Source organism: Hemicordylus capensis, chromosome 5, assembly GCF_027244095.1.
Source record: "Hemicordylus capensis ecotype Gifberg chromosome 5, rHemCap1.1.pri, whole genome shotgun sequence".
Lineage (NCBI taxonomy): Eukaryota > Metazoa > Chordata > Lepidosauria > Squamata > Cordylidae > Hemicordylus > Hemicordylus capensis.
In genome coordinates, this window is record NC_069661.1 from 120035778 (window position 1) to 120052945 (window position 17168).

Consider the following 17168-nt stretch of genomic DNA (forward strand, 5'->3'; position numbering starts at 1 on the left):
AAACCAAATTGCACTCCTTTTGTTCTCCTTTGTTTAGGTAAATCAGCAAATACCAGTTAAGCGGAAAAGAGGAAGACCTCGTAAACATCCTATTGAGACAGTGGCACCGCAGGGTAAGTATGATGCCACATCTCCCTGGAAAATATATGTTAGCATTTCATTGCACTTAAGACGTTTATTTTTCCTTTCAGGTCAAGATTTAAAAGCTGACACAGGCACTGGGAATGTAAGCATTTGGCTGGATGTTGTGTTTGGATGCATCACACATTATGGGAATGTTGGTTTTTTATGGAACGCTATTTAGAGTTTCTCGATTACAATAACAAACATTGGCTAGCATTCAAAGAACCATGGAAGTAGTTCCTTGAGCCCAAGGAGCTTTTTACTACAATAGGCCCTGGTGCCACATGGCAAAAGGCTTTTGCAATTGACAGAAGTTTCAAAAGCGGTTCGTAATATAGCATGGGTCTCTGCTATTCAAAGTAAAAATTTAAAAATCCACTGGATTCGTGCAAACCACTTGTCTGAACCTAAGTAACTCTTTGGGATCCCAGCCATTTGCTTAAATAAATTAAAATATTAAATATTAAAATTTACTCACTGTGTGTGTATACTCACTCACTCTATTGACCCCATTCAAGTTAGTTGCATTGTTAGTTCAAGCAAATTACAGTTGCCATGTGACAACTTGGTCATTTAAATTTTTTTCTTCATATGTCTGCCTTTTCATTATGGTGCATACAATAACTGTTTGTGGGAGGAAGCTTGGTGAGATGATCATAGCATGAAAAAGCTGTTAAGCGGCATATGTGAATTGACCCAGAAGTTTTGTGAACTGTCTTCTCTAAAGCAAGGTAATAGCAATGCAACATTCTAACCGAAGACTAAATTGAATAGGAATATGCATCTGACTGCTAACTGGATGCACAATAATAACCAGCATTTATTTTGTACATTTCAAATGCTCAGTGCGTTTTTTACATACATAATTTCATGATGTTCTTATACCAAATCTTATAAGAAAAACTAATATTATCCCCATATTGCAAATGCAGGGATAGGAAAGAAATAGTGACTTGACTTAAAACTATAGAAGAAGTTTGTGACTTGGGTGACGTTTGAACAAGGGATTTTCTGCTTGTTAGCCACTATGCTACATTAAATTTTACCACATGCCAAAAAACCCCATAATTAAGTTAGCTTTAAGTATGATGAGTACAGACCTATGAACAATTCAGATCCCTTCACACACACCTTTTAAGTGAACACCTAGGAATGTTTAAAGAGTTCATCTAAATATGGAACATGTGAATATGACAAACAGCTGCAATAAAACATGTTGTAATATACAGGTACATTTGTAAAAGAGTTAACTGGTCAGGTGTTCACTGTGGCGATCCCAGGTTTGTTGCTGTGTAATGTGTGAAATTGCCCTCAGCTGCAAAATGCACTGCATTGTTAGATTCTACTCTAACATGATTTGCATTAATTGTAATAGTGTCTAGGGTCACTTAAATGCTTTTAATTGCTTGATTATGCATTATAAAAAGGCATTGCTATTTGGTTTTTAATTAGGTGCAGAAGTCTTCAGGTCCTAGCAACAGAGTGAGGATTACCCCAAAAGGTAATGGTTCATATTTTTGCTCTTTTTGCAAAGGAGGCTAGAGAGAGTAGAGGGGCTTGAGGTATAGCTGTACTTTAATTGCTGTTATTTGAAGAATTACTATGAACTTGTTCTGATGTGCATACAAAGGCTTTCCTGTCCACTTCAGATATAGGTAAAGTTCTTCATGCAGTTCTCTGTACAATCATGGACTGTGATTAATTGGCTCTGATCTATATTCAGGGGCTTTCCTGCTCACTTTGTGAGCTATGTAGGCCCAATTAATGTGTTAGTTGATTGGCATGGAAGCTGCAGCAGCATGGCTACTTCCCACACTGCTCCGGAATATTTGAAGTGGAGCAGTCCCATGATTACTTCTCACACACAACCTGTGTGTCGGTGATGCTGGCATGGAAACCACCTTGCCACTTAATTGCTTCACTTTCACATTTTAGCATTGACAGTTGACACTGGCCAATATCTAGTCTAACTTTTCACTTGCAGAATAATGGTTTGCACACATTGCAAGGGAGAAGCAATTTTCACTAATCCCCCCTTCTCAGTTGCTGGGGTCAAGGACACCTCAATGAGTTATTCCCTTCACATGCTCCTAGGCAAGACTGTGTAACTAGTTTAAAGAAGCAGACGCCTCTAAAGCCTGAGGGAGGATAACTCCACCCCCAGTTCTTTCAGTCCTGCGTAGCTCCAGGCAGAATGATTTTTCTCTCTCCACAATTTCCACTACTATTCTTGTACTACCTTTATTCCTTCTGTCACAAACCCTTCTCTCTTTGTCTTCCAACTCTTCACCTGCAAAATCTTTTTTTTAACCTTTCTTCATTTCTCCTCAGTGGGTTTCCACCCTTTGCTATCTCGTCCCTCTCTGTCTCCTTTCCCCTGCGATGGAGCATGCAGGGAACGAGAGGAGGATTTGTGTTCCGAGGGGGAATGGGCAAAGTGGCTTCCCGGAAGGCAAGAGCTCCTGGATCCCCCCCTACACACACACACACACAAAGCGTTGAAGCTGACCGCTTTCAAGCCACCTGGCGAAACACCACAGCAAGTCTCCCGCCTTCAGGACATGAGACTCGCAGTAGCGCAGCCAAGAACCCCCAGAGAGAGCACAGAGACGGCACAGAGGCTTCCATTCTTCCATCTCACCTCACCGCCAGGCTTAAACAGGTGGCAGCAGCCCCCCTGATGAAACCACCACCAACGGGCAGAGCTGAGGGCATGGCCGGCCGGGTTGGGACCCTCTCAGGCAACCTTGAGGTTGGTGGAGGAGCGCAAGCCCCCAAATGGCGGTTGCACTGGTAATGGCGTGAAAATGCCCAGCTCTGCAGGAGGAGCACAGAGGACACATGCAGGCAGCACCAGGGACCGGGACCAAGACCAGGGACATGCAGGACTGCGGGTGAGACCTCTCCTCGCTGATAGCATTCCCCACGCAGGTTCCTCAAAGCCAGTCCTTAGCTTCCCCAAGGCAGTTTCCCCCAGAGTGGCAGGCTTGGTTTAAGAACGCTATCATTGATACCATCCAGCAGCTTAAGCCTCGTGTAAAAAGTAAAAAAACAAAAAAACAAAAATCATCTTCATCTGAGGAATTTACCTCGAGGTCATCTAGTCCATCCCCTAAAAATGCTAAAAAGAAGAGAAAACACATTACACATTCAAAGGGAGCCAGGGATTTTAAATGCAAATCCAAAGAGCAGCACTCCTCAGATCAGTCAGGTCCAGACTCAGGAGATCCTAAACCACAAAACCCAGGCCCATTCTCCTTGATAAGAACCTAAGAACAGCCCTGCTGGATCAGGCCCAAGGCCCATCTAGTCCAGCATCCTGATTCACACAGTGGCCCACCAGATACCACTGGAAGCCTACAAGCAGGAGTTGAGGGCATGCCCTCTCTCCTGCTGTTACTCCCCTGCAACTGGTACTCAGAGACATCCTGCCTTTGAGGCTGGAGGTGGCCTATAGCTTTCTGACTAGTAGCTGTTGATAGACCTCTCCTCCATGAAGTTATCCAAACCTCTCTTAAAGCCATCCAGGTTGTTAGCTGTCCCATCTGGTGGCAGAGAATTCCACAAGTTGATTATGCGTTGTGTGAAAAAATACTTCCGTTGGTTGGTCCTAAATAAGCACAAAGTTCCAGTTACACCGCTAATTGACTTGGAGGCTGACCCCGAGGGGGAACCAGATGAGGGAGATGGGAGAAACCAGGACCAGGATATGGTACCTGACAAAGAAGAAGGTGAATGGTTGGGGGGCGGGGGGGGGAGACCCAGATTCAAATGATGTTTCTCAATGCCTGTTCCAATCTGAGGACCATTAATACTCAGGACCACTAATCTTCACTATCTGAGGATCCACTAATGACTAGGGTCATAGAGACTATTGGTCTGCAATCTAAGGTAGCACCAGAGGCAGACCGCAAAGGGGGACCTGGTATTTCCCAAAGCAAAGCCCAGGGATATGTTGCTAACAATGCCAGAATGTTTTACTGAAGCAATAACACAAGAATGGCTACTACCAGCAGCAAATAGGAAGCCAATGCCAGTGGCGAATCGTCGTTCCTTTTTACAGGAGTCCACAGACCTATTAAAAATGCCGAATACAGAGGCACCAGTGGCGCAATTAGTGTTGGGATCATTGCTCCCCAGGGATCGGGAGGCAACCTTAAAGGATCCTTCTGATTAAAAAAAGTGGAAATATCATTTAGAAGAGTACGTGATTCGTGTTCATTGGCAACACGCTCTTCTGCGGCAGCGACAATGGTAGCTAGGGCATCCTTGCTGTCAGTTGATGACTTGCTCAGCAACCCTCCTTCAGATCCAATTAAAATAAGGCAACAACTTCTTAAAATCCAGAAGGCTCAGACCTTTGTGGCAGATGTCATACTAGATACAATCAGATTTTCTACGAGAGTGTCTGCTGCATCGGTGGTAAGCAGGAGGCACCTCTGGCTAAAGAGCTGGCAGGTGGACTCAAATTGTAAAACAAACTTTCCCGCTGTACCCTAAAACAGCACAAAGCTGTTTGGTGAGAAGGCACTGAAGGACATCCTTGTAGAATCCAAGGATAAGAGAAAGACCATGGCATCCACACCACGAAAACCAAACTTTTCAGCCCTTTCAGAACACTTTTAGGGGCCAAGATAGGATGATCTTTTGATCTAGTCACCGTCCAAGGGGGTAGCAGAGACTGATCTACAGAGGACACTACAAACATTACAGGGACATAGGTTCTTGGTGGACCTTAAGAAAAGCCAGCTGATTCCAAAACACAGGCTACAGCACCTGGGTTCGGTGACAGACACGGTACAGGATCGTCTGTTCTTGCCACAGGACAGGTATACAATGATCATCTCGGAGGTCAAGGAAGCACTTGCAGTACCGCTACTCTCACTAGCAAAATTCCTGGGTTTGATGGTGGCAACTTTGGAAGCACTTCCATGGGCAAGATTCCACCTCGGAGAACTCCAGTGGTTTCTCCTTCCCCTTCAAAATGCCATAGCCAACAAGAGACTTGTACTACTGTCATCCCATCTACATCATTCCTTTCAGTGATGGATATTGCCACAAAATCTGAGAGGAAAGCAATTTCTGGATCCTCCAAAAATTAATATAACGGACGCCAGGGGCTGGGGAGCACATTGCCTTCAAAACTCGGCACAAGGGAAGTGGACAGTAAACGAGCAACAGCACAGTATAAACTGGTTGGAGCTCAGGGCTATCCACTTCGCTCTAAGCGCATTTCTTCAGAAACTTCAGGGGCACGATGTACTGATCAGGACAGACAATATGACAGTGAAGGCCCATGTAAACAGGCAAGGAGGCATGTGTTGGAAAGCCCTGCATGTGGAAGCGATTCTGTTAATGTCCTGGGTGGAACAACATCTTGCGTCGGTATCGGCCCATCATGAGAAAGGGGACCTGAATCAACTGGCTGACAGGCTCAGCCAAGAACACCTGATACCGGACGAATGGTCATTGAACTGGAGAATATTCCAGCAAGTAGCTCAACGATGGGAGAGGCCAGAGCTGGACTTGTTTGCTACACCACAAAATGCCCAACTCCCAAGGTTCATATCCAGGTTTCCATGCAAACAAGTGGAGGACGCAGATGCCCTGTCAACAGATTGGCTAGAGGGCATGCTATTCACATTTCCACCAACTCCACTGTTGGCAAGGGTGCTGAGGCATATCAGGTTGTTACAAGTGCAGGTGATTCTGGTGGCTCCGTTCTGGCCAAGGAAACCATGGTTCACGGAGCTTCTACACCTGGCAATAGCAGACCCATGGTTTCTTCCAGTCGCACTGTATCTACTTCTACAAGGGCCAGTTCAACACCCAAACCGGAGTTGGTTACAGCTTGCCGCTTGGAGGCTGAGCGGAGGTTGATAAAACACCACGTTTTCTCAAACAAGGTGGTCAGTACATCACAAAGTGCCCAGAGAGGAGGCTGCTATTCAACACCTACTACAATTCTTACAAGAGGGCCTTGATATGGGTCTGAAGCCTAATATGCTGAAAAGACAGGCAGCATTACTAGTGGTCTAATCTTGGGTGTTCTGTCGAGAACCATAAATTCACATCCACACCTGAAAAGGTTCCTCAGGGGAGCTACTCTCTTGTCTACACCGATGGCACAGAGTTTCCCCTCTTGGAACTTGGGCACTGTATTGAAGGCCTTACCATCTCCACCCTTCGAACTGCAAAATCCATCCCGATAAGACTGTTATTTAAGTTAGCATTTTTAGTAGAAGTTTCCTCAACAAGATGGGTTTCGAAACTACAAGCTTTGTCCATACATAAGTCATATTGTGTATTCGTGAAGGACTCTGTACATCTTATACCTGATCCGTTTGTCCATCCGAAGATTGCTTCTCCTTTTCATCAATCACAAGATGTCTTTCTTCCGTCATTCTGTCCGCATCCGAACCATCAAAGGGAAAAAGTGTGGCACAAGCTGGGCATTAGGCGATGCCTTAAAACCTGTGTAAAGCAAATGGCATCCTTCTGCACTACAGACTCCATTTTTGTATCTTTCCTACCGGAATCAATGGGAAAGCCAGTGTCTTTGTCGACCATCACTTGATGGATCAAAGCACTGGCATATGAGACACAGCATCTCTGCTCACCTATAAAAATAGTGGCGCATTTCACAAGGGCAGCAGCTACATCGGACACTTTCTCTACTAATGCACCAGTAAAGGAAATCTGTAAGGCCGCTACGTGGAAGAATCCATCAACTTTCATGAGGCATTATAGAATGGACACGTATGCCTCTGCCCAGGTGGCCTTCGGAAGAAGGGTGATTCAACAAGTGCTTCCCTAGGAGTACCCAGAAGCACTTCCTCCCTAGGTGACATACAAGTTATGGTATGTCCCATCAAGATGTCCTTGACCCCAGCAACTGAGAACAGAGCATTGGTTCACTTTCCGTGAAGGCGTCTTCTGGTTGTTGGAGTCAAGGACATCTCGGCCCACCCAGCTTAGCACAGCTGTCTGCTCCTGGGGTATCACATGGTTGATCGCTGTTGCTCATGATGTATTGCTCACAAGTGCCTCGAGGTTGTGCTGCAAGAACCTTAACAGACAACTCTTTGGAGCAACATTTGATGTTGACCTTCATGTTTTATGAGACACAATATATGTTCTGATTGTTTATATGTTTTTTATATCTCTATTCTGTTTATACATTTCTGGAACATGTTGTTTCTAGTCATACCTTCTAACTTGGCCTGGAACTGGGGGCAGAGTTATCCCCCTCAGGCTCTAGAGGTTTCTGTTTCTTTAAACTAGTTACATAGTCCTGCCTAGGAGCACGTGAGGGGGATAGGCCATCGAGATGTCCTTGGTTTTATTTATTTAAGTGAACCAATGCTCCATTCTCTCTGCAGCCCTCTCTGCCTCCCAAAAATATGTCCCTTGAGGTTGTGGGACCCTCAGGGACATATTTTTTGGGAGGGACAGGCAATTGCAGGGTGCAAGGGAGACTGGCAAAAACCATTCCTCCCCCATTGCATATGCAAAACTTTAGTCTGGATGTTGGCCCTTGAGCATTAAAAAGTCCTGCTTTTCAAGAACACGATAGTCACTTCAGTTTGCTGTTGCCTGACATCTCTGCAAGAAAGAATTTAAATGTTTGCTTTAGTCTGCTATCTTGTGTTTAGAGAAAGAGTTGTGGCGGGGGGAGTCCTAAGTTGCTTGATTTAATTTTAATTTAAGTTGTTCATTACCTTTGATTAAACAATAAAAGTATATTAGGATGGTTTATTGTGTTTTTAATGCAGAGTTCTGACCACTCTTTCTCATTTTTAGTCCAACACCCATTGAACAAGAATGAAAAAGACAACGTAAGTATGAAAACTTCTTAGTGCAAGTCCCTTTCAACCATGATCCTAAACACATTTACTGTGAAGTAAGTCCTTTTTGTTTCAGGAGAGTTATTTCTGTACAAGTGTGCTTAGGATCACTGCCAGCACAGTCTCCAATGAAAACAGTTTTGAAAGAATTGCCTTGTTGGGTCAAACCAAGCTCTATCAAGTCTTCCAGCAATGGCCAACCTTACGTTTCTCAGTACTCTCAAGCAGGGCATGAAGCTGAACAGTTTCCCTTGTTCTCATTCATTGGCATCTAGTAATAGTAGATGGTCCAACCCCAGCACAGCATCCCTCCAGTGGCTGTTGCTGGTGTCTATCTTATGTTTGTTTTTAGATTGTGAGCCCTTTGGGGACAGGGAGCCATTTTATTTATGTATTTATATCTGTGTAAACCGCTTTGGGAACTTTTGTTGAAAAGCGGTATATAAATATTTGTCGTATTCGTAGATATATTGCATCTAGGCATGGAGGTTCCAATTGGCTATTAAGGCCACAAATGCAAAAATCCAAGTCATTACTGGTGCCTAGAGACCTGTCATGTCGTTCCTGGGCTGCTATAGATGCCATGATTCAGGTTTTTTCTCCTAAATGGGCCCTAAAATATTTTGCTGACTCCTGAAATTGAGGCCTTTTTGGTGGTGTCCCCACAGTTCTGAAAATCTCCTCACAACAGGTTCCCTCTTCTCAAATTTAGACAGCTGTTGAAAACTATTTTGTTCCAAAAGGCTTTGTGATTCTTTGGGGTTAAACTGGTGCTTTTTATATGCTTAAATAATTGTTTTCATTGTGTGATATATGTGTAAACTTTGTTTTGGGAACATGTTTTAATAACTGCTTTGATCATCTGTGTTGGATAAATACTAGTTAAATGGTTTTTGCAAAACTTCTTGCATGCCTGATTATGGTTTATAGTAATTAATAAATCTCTTTCATTTGCTTAATCCCTTTTTCAAAGCTATCCAAGTTAATGGTCATATCATATGTTATGGCAGTGAGTTCCCTAAGTAAAGTATGTGTTGTGTGAAGAAGGTACAGTAAAATGTCCCTTGCTCCATACTGCTTATACTTTTATAACTTCTGTCACATCAAACCCCTTGGTTACCTTCTTCTGTCTAGCACTCTCTCTATTTTATTTTATTTTAAATTTTATTTTTTTATATTGGTGAACAAAAAACCATAAAACTTCCAACTTCATTACTGTTGTCTTGTTTACTTCCAACTGTTAGAAAGCTGAAGGGAAGGCAGAGGTGGTTTTGCGTCGAAGAGGAAGGAAGCCCAAACGGCCTCGTGTGCCATCAGAGGAAACAGGTAATGCATGGAACCTCTGCTTTTTAAAACATTTTTATTGTTTAAGGTATACATTAGCTTAGAACAAGTTCAGTTTTATTATCCTGTATTCACTGGAGGAAAATCATTGGGTTATAGCTAAAGTAAATATTATGGGGAAATGTGCAAATTGCTGTAATCTTATGTCAGAATTGGTACATCCCAGCTGCTTCCTTAAACCCACTTGAGTTTTCTATGAATTCTGGCTGTGAACTGAAGAAGTAAACTATTGCAAATGTGTTTGGAGAAATCAAGTCAAACAAATATGAATTAAAATGCTATGGGAATGGAAAATTACTTCTATTACTCACAAGGTCCATCTAGAATTCCCCTTCTAAAGTAAGTGTCTGTCTCCTTTTTGGAGGCTTGGGTGGAAATTTGAGAACATGTATAAAATTTGGCAGGAACGGACACACCTAAGCCAGCTAAAAAACGGCAGAAGCTAGCACCTGCAGTTGAAGAGGAAACAAAAGTCCAGGATGAAAGCAAGGAGAGTGGCGATAATGGAGAAGTTGACAGCGATGATAACGGTGGTGGTGCTGATGAGTCACGTTCAGGAGCCACAACTAGGTCAGCCTCAAGACTGGAAGCTCAAAGGTAATGTATGTTCTTTGAGTTTCATTGGATACTTCATCAGAGCATCCCTTGACCATTGTGAGTGGCTTTTTATAGGGCATAGTGAATCTGCAATATGGAAGGAGGAGCCCAAAGGTCCTGATGTACAAGGGCAAACAACCTTGAATCCTGGCCTTGGACTCAAATAATCAATATATCAAGCTCCCAGTGCAGTGTGAATCCTGAAGCCAATTACTCATCTCATTGTTTGTGAAGAGAAATCAAGATCTTTCATTCTTAGTAACTCCACCAAGTGCATGTGGTTTTAATTTAAAAGATGACTATCTTGGCAAGTGGCATTTCCAGGAGTTCACAAATGCTCAGAACTTGACAGAATCTTTGGCATACAGATTAAAAATTTTCCCTCTGTGTGCTTCTAATTCAGAGAGCAAACAGCCAGCTTAGTCTAATATAGAAGATGCTTTCCAAATTCTAGCAATAACCATTTTAATAGCTAATGGCAAAAATGCCAACATATTTTCAAAACCTCTCAGTTCTTTATGATTCTCCAGTGAATGGAGACACACTAGTGGAATTGTCTCTTCCAAGTTTTAATTGAAATGTGGTTTGAAAAAACTCAATATTGGATTGTATCCAAACTCCACCTTCTGTTCGCATTCGCTTGTGGTCGTGCTAGAAGGGACGCTATAATTTTTACCAATTCAGGAGCAGATTTGGTGGCGGGGGGCATATGCAGGGGACTGGAAAGGAAAGAGGGAACTGGTGAAAATCATGTGCTCTCTTGTATGAGCAGTAGCATGGATAGAAGATGGGATTTGGATACAAACTATTGCTTACAGTGTTGTGGGTTGTTTTTTTAAAAAGAGGCAAGGAGGCTTGCTCCTTCAAGCACCTTGACTTCTTTGTCAAATGTGGTCCTCAAAGATATCTTCGAGGACCACATTTGATCCTTCTCCTTCCATGTCCTCATCATTACTCTTTCCATCTGATGCTTATGCTCCAGACTTGTGAAGCTTCAATGCTATGCAATGCTAACTTTCTTACAGAACCTAACTGACTGAGAGGAGATTTTGTGCCCTGTATTTGTCTGGGGGTGGGAAAGAATGTTGCCCCCACCCCCACCCCAAGAATACAAACATTGACCTGCTCTGGCTGAAACTGTACAAATAATGCATGTTATGTACCTGGAAATTAAAAGGCATCAGCAGTTCTGCATTAAAATCATTTATTCTTCACAGAGCTCCCTTGGAGTGAAAGTATGCATTATAAACAAGGACACATAACAACATATTGATTGCAACTTCCGTTAAGTCAAAGGAACATCATAAAAAGATATGCCTTTGCTCAGTGATAAAGTGTATACTTTGCATCCTGAAAGTCCCGTGTTCATTCCTCAGCATCTTCAGTTAAAGGAATGTCAGGTAGCAGAACTGGGAAAGGCTCCTAGCTGAGAACTTTAAGAACTACTGCCTGTCAGAGTAGGCAGTACTGAGCTAGATGAACCAATGGTCTGAAGTTAGTTCCACATGTGCATACGAGGGAGTTACCTGAAGCAAAGAAGTGGGTGTACATGTTTGTGCACATGCTCACGTGCATGTGCTCACTCTCGCTTCTCGCTTCTGATATTTTCAGAGGACAATAACCTAATTTGGCTATTTAATTACGTCTGCTATACATTCACTTTGCTGTGCTATCTGAAACTATCAATTAGAAAATATTTAGAGTGGAAGCATTTTGAAGAACTCTTCTTTTTTTCCCTCCCCCTCAGAAAGCAACCCAGCAAGCCAACTACACGTGCAGCATCTAAAAACCAAAGTCCAAGTCCAGTGTCTCCTAGAAATCGCAGAAAGTTAGCTGGGAAAAAACAGCCGCCAACCAGTGCACAGTCAAATAAAACTCTCCTGGCACAGTAAGTATGGAAATGAAAACCACGTCTGGCTTGCATCAGGGGTGCGCAACTCAAATGCCCCAGTGGGCCCAAACCAGCCATAACTTGGTCTGTGGGAGCCGAAGTCAATTTTTAGGCTCTAAATCTAAGGCACTGATTATTAAATTAATATTTCACTAATGTCTAATAATTGACATTTAATTCAATAATGGAATTAAATCAAGATGAAATGGAATGAATTTAATGAAAATTACTTTTAATTGTTGAAGCTCTGGCAGGCCAAGATTAGCTGGATTTAATTAAAATTCATTTTGAATTTAATTCCACCGGCTGCAGTGGGGGCCCTCAGCCTCCCCGCCACCTGCCCTTGGGCGACTTCCCTCCAGTTTCAAAGGTCGCATCCACCCACCTCCCAGGCTTAATGGAAGCAGGATGGGCCTGGGAGCCCTGGTGAGCGGACAGGTGGTGGGAGTAGTGGCCAGGCCATATGCTACTGTGCGGGCAGCACTTCTTGCCTCCCGCAGCCACTTGCCCTGCCTCCCAAGCCTCTCTGTTTCTGTCAGGGCTGGGAGCTTCTTGGGAATAAGGGCATGCGTGCCCCCGGAGGCATGCACGCCCTCGTTCCCAGAAGGCTCCTGACCCTGACAGAAACAGAAGGGCTCAGGAAACAGTGCAGGTGGCAGGAGGCGAGCAATGCGCTGCCTCACCACTGCTTCTGCCTTTCTCCCAGGCCCTCTGCCTCCAGGGCTAGGAGCCTGCAAGGAATGAGGGTGCACACGTGCTCTGTGTCTCCCATCAGGGCACATGTGCACCTTCATTCCCAGCAGGGTCCCAGCCCCAACAGAAGCAGAGGGGCTTGGGGGACGGGGGGGCAAGCGGTGCCTCTGTAGCAGCGTGCTGCCTCGCCAGCACTCCTGCTGCCGGCCCGCAGGAGGTGGGCGGAGGCGGTGGTGGCCTGCTTCTACCGCAGGCCAGTGGAAACATGCCCGCGGGCCGTACCTTGTGCAGCTCTGCACCTTTCTTGTGTTTACCCTTTCCCCTCCTTTTCAGTATCTTTGATGTTGCCTGTTTGCTAAATGGAACATCCACTTTCAGAAGCAAGTATATATAACAGTTAACAGACAAACTGTGGAGAAAGGCTGTGCTTCCATGCCCTGATAGTAGCATAAAGCACCTAGCTGACCACTGTTTTGGAAACAGGATGCTTCATTAGATGAACTCTGATTTTGATCTGGCAGGGCTTGCCTTATATAGTGTCATTGCTGTACATGGCGCTTCACAGAGTGAGAGAGAAAGATAGCTTCCTGTCCCAAGGAGCTTACTGAAATCTTGAGGGTAACATGAAAATCCCAATTTGTATTTGTCCATACAAACAGATTATCTCTAAAGCCCTGAATTACATACAGAGTTGTGTCACTAGCTAGGCTACTCCAGGTTCAAGTCCAAGATAATCCTTCCTATTATTTAGGAATCTGAGTAACTGCCCTGGCCAACCAGGGCTTTGGCATGGTAGGCAATTTCTGGTACAGACCAAGATCACAAACAACAGTCAGCTGGTATGAGGCTGTGGAATCATTGCTGAAACAAGATCTGAACTGTGGGCTTCCTGGCTGATATTCTGACTAACTCTGCATGCATGCAGCTAAAAAAGGCATGCACACAGTGAATGTCCCCATTTCTTGGGCCTGCAGAGGGCATGTGATATTTGCTGATCCCCCACTTCCTCTAGAACTGCTCTGAGCAGTGCAAGATTATGTCCCTAAGGGTCATGCAGCCCTCAGGGACATAATTGTATGCTGTTCAGAGAAGTTCTGGGGGAGAGGAGATCAGCGAAAAACAGAGCTTCCCCATCACCGCCGCCACCACCACATGCGAGCCCCTGCAATTCAGATGTGGGGACGCTTTTGCTGCATGCATGCCTTTAATTCCTGATTCCTGTTGGTCAGGATGTTTAGTCCTGTTTCCAGAGCTCTGCTTCACCATGTCAGTCAGAGCTTGAAAAAGCTTGCTTGAAGGACAGGATGAGCTCTTGTTTTCAAAAGCCCTTCCATAATTCATTTGTGGGCTAAAATATAGGAATGTGCAGTGCACCTGGATGCAGATGATACTAATATAGGATATCCGTGTACCTAAACTCTTGCCAAAATCCTCTGGCAGTAAGAGGAGGGAAGGAAGGACTTGACAGTCCTACATTTCAAAGAGCTGGGGATGAAAAAGAGGAGGTGATGGAACGTTTCTTTCTTTCTTATTCTACTTGTCGGTAGAACATTTTTGTTCTACTTAGAAAAACTGTAAGGCATAGATAATTTAATGGGTGCACTAACTTGTTTAATTTATCTTGCTTTTGCATGTTAGTATAGAGTTGCAAAAGCCTCTTGCCTAGTCACCTGTGTTGACCATCTATTGTTTCCAGGTAGCAAGGTAGGGAATTCTTGTACATTAGCAAAAGGTTGTTTTTCAGTTTCAGCATTTCAGAAAACTCTTGACTACTGTGGGAAAGAGAGAGTTTTCCTTTGTGTGTGTTCATAGTCAAATTGACCAATGAGAGCTTCTTTATGAGCACAAGAAATGGGATGGGATGGAGAAAGAACGGAGAAAGTACTTCCCCAGTGTCAAGGTCTGCTTGTTTCTGTGTTCCATAAATGACTAAGTAGATACATACACTTAATTCCTAAGATGTAGAGCAATTTGTGTCTTCCCCAGGTATTAGAACCCCTGGAGGGGAGGGGAGGGGAGGGGAGGAGGCACTAAGAAATTCTGCAGCATATTGCAGTAACTGGTGGAAATTTCCATTTAAGTTGGTCTTTTCAAAAGTTGCTATCAAGTTTCTAAAACTTACTGCAACACATATGTATGTGGATGTTTATAGGAAAGAAGCTGAAACAGCAGATGAGTGATCTGATGATTTTCTTCCTAGTTGTCTTTTATCATTTGTTCAGATAGAATCCATAATCAAAAATGAAAATAGCCAAGGTCCTGTGAATAATGGAATTTCTGATTCCTGTTAGAATTATTTGTAATGGTAAATTTCTCTCTAGTTTAAATTAGCTGTGTAAGTGACTTGAGGTAGCGTTGAAACTGGATTAGCTGATAAGTGTGTTCATTGGTTTGGCTGTTCTTAGGGGTGGGCAGTGTTTTCCACTAACACAATTATACTAAACATATTTTTTAAATGGATGCAGGAGGAAATGATCTAGCTTGTAAGGTCTTGCTGTGAAATAAAATACAACTCTTTACTGATGAAATTAAAATAACGTTTAGAATACTTCTATCTTTCCCCCTGGTCAGGTTTATTTCCAGGCCAGAAACTTTGTATTATGTTCAAAATTCCATCATAATCTCTGTACCATTTTTATACCTCAAAGGGAAGCAAGGCATAGTGTGACATCCTTAAAACTTTATAAGCAAAAGGCTTCATGCAAGTGGTGAGTTTTTGAGCTGATGTGTTGAGAGAGACATGTCAACGTGTAGAGGATATTTCCTGGGAGGAAGTTCCAGGTGTAAGAAGCAATACAAAAGAATGGGTGAAGTCAGTGAAGATCCTAGGAAACTCTGGAATGTATCTGAGTTAGAGACAGGTTACTCCAGGGATATAAGAGCAAGGAGAGGAGGCAGGGATGAAGCCATGAAAAGCTTTAAAAGTGTGAATGAGTGTGTACTAATTGCAGGATAAGCCCGAGTGTGTATATTTGAAGAGGAGCATAATGCTGTCTGGACAGTGGTTGAATGATTTTGGCAGCATTTGGCAGCAAGGTCAAGGAAAGACGAGAGAAAAATTAAGTGCAGCATGAATTCTTCCTGATCCTCTCCCATGGGCAGCTACTTAAGCTGGATGAGAAGCTCTTTACCACTCTGCCTAGCTAGTAGAATCCCCCAGATTCTCCCTCCTCATAAAGCATATACACTTTGGCTTAATTTCAGCTGTTTGGATTACAGACAGGGACATTTCATTGATCACACAGTAGTCTTATTTGCTTCCTTTTTATGTGCATCTTCCCCTCTCCTTTTTCAGTTCAAAGCTGCAGCCCACCAAGCGTAAAAGGGAAGCCAGTCCTTTGGTGGTACACAAGAGAGGTCATCAGAGAGGAGAGGAGCCTGAAGCAAAAAAATCTAAGCGGTAGTTGTACCCCTGACAGAATGAACGGGGAAGGGGAACAACAAAAAGGCCTCCTCTGCTTCAGTTTGAAATGAAAGAGCCAAGAGGTTTTGCATGCGCTTGTTTCCAAGGTAGAACGTAATAGATGCAGAACTCTTATGTTAGATATTTTAAACAGCTATATAAACTATTTGTTTATGCAGAAGATTATATGCATTGCAGAAGTTTACTTTCTATCTCAAGCAGAGATTGTCAAGAGTGACTCGCTGATGCTTCCAATCCACTCATCACCAGTGGCCTCTCAATCATAACTTTTGTACATAAGCCATGTATAAAAAAGAAAAGGTTGTATTTTACTGTGTATGGATTTAATCAACAAGGAACACTATTTATTGAACAGCAAGGACTGATCTGTGAACTTTGTTACATCATCTTACGTTAGTCATTTTAACTGGATTTTTCAATGTTGTGCAGCCATCCTAGCTTTGTGTCAGAGGGGAGAGGGATTTCCCACCCCCCAACAAAATCAGCAGAGATCTCCAATATGCCATCGAGTAACTGGCAAAGTATTTCCTCGCATGTATTCAAGTCAATTAGATTAGTATGAGGAAGAGACCTCAGTTCCTTTCCTCATCACATTTGTGGCTTTTTGTAAAGTAAATTTTAAGGATGCATTTGCAGTGTTACGTAAATGCACCCTATTCACTTTGAAATATATTCTTTCATCTGTAAATTTTCTCCCAGCATCAAAGTAGCTAGAGCTCATTGAGGTAGAACTTAGACCCCTTCAGCTGAAACTTTTCTGAAGTGAAAATGTCTGTCTCATTTTGAAGCTTTTAATTGTTCTCCCATCAGTATTTCTCCTTTTCAATTGAAATATGCTGAAGTTACAATAACGCTTGTAGGATTTAGAGATTGTCACCATTTTATCTTTATATACTGGTATTAAAAGAGAATTTAGGGCTGGTGCTGCTGCCAGAATCTTTTAGTAGACTTGCATTTAGTCTCACAAGAACAAATCTTCAAGTTCAGTTTCATGTAAAGCTTTTTTTATTCTTATCAAAATTTGACTCCTGCAAGGATGTAATAAGTTGCCAAATAACCTGAGATTATTTTAAAATGTTCATATTCATACGTTTTATAACTAAAATCAGCATTCTATGTTTTTCTAATTGTTTATGTTTTTGTTTTGTTTGGGGACTTTTATTGTTGTAATGTGGATTTTTCTGTCAAATATTCTACTTTGTTTCTTACTGAATTTTTATATATAAATTATAAAATGTTTCCAAAACTA

General features: G+C 42.9%; 1 protein-coding gene across 3 annotated transcripts in view; it reads left to right on the forward strand.

Moving 5' to 3' along the window:
• BOD1L1 (biorientation of chromosomes in cell division 1 like 1) overlaps nt 1–17168 on the forward strand; it is a 65028-nt gene extending 47860 nt beyond the window's left edge. For all 3 annotated transcript variants that reach the window (XM_053255040.1, XM_053255041.1, XM_053255042.1), the window contains exons 18-25: nt 38–113; nt 192–226; nt 1576–1624; nt 7927–7961; nt 9215–9296; nt 9719–9911; nt 11659–11799; nt 15791–17168. In XM_053255040.1, the coding sequence (XP_053111015.1) occupies nt 38–113; nt 192–226; nt 1576–1624; nt 7927–7961; nt 9215–9296; nt 9719–9911; nt 11659–11799; nt 15791–15899 (720 nt within the window). In that variant the 3' untranslated portion in view covers nt 15900–17168. The remainder of the gene's footprint in view (nt 1–37; nt 114–191; nt 227–1575; nt 1625–7926; nt 7962–9214; nt 9297–9718; nt 9912–11658; nt 11800–15790) is intronic.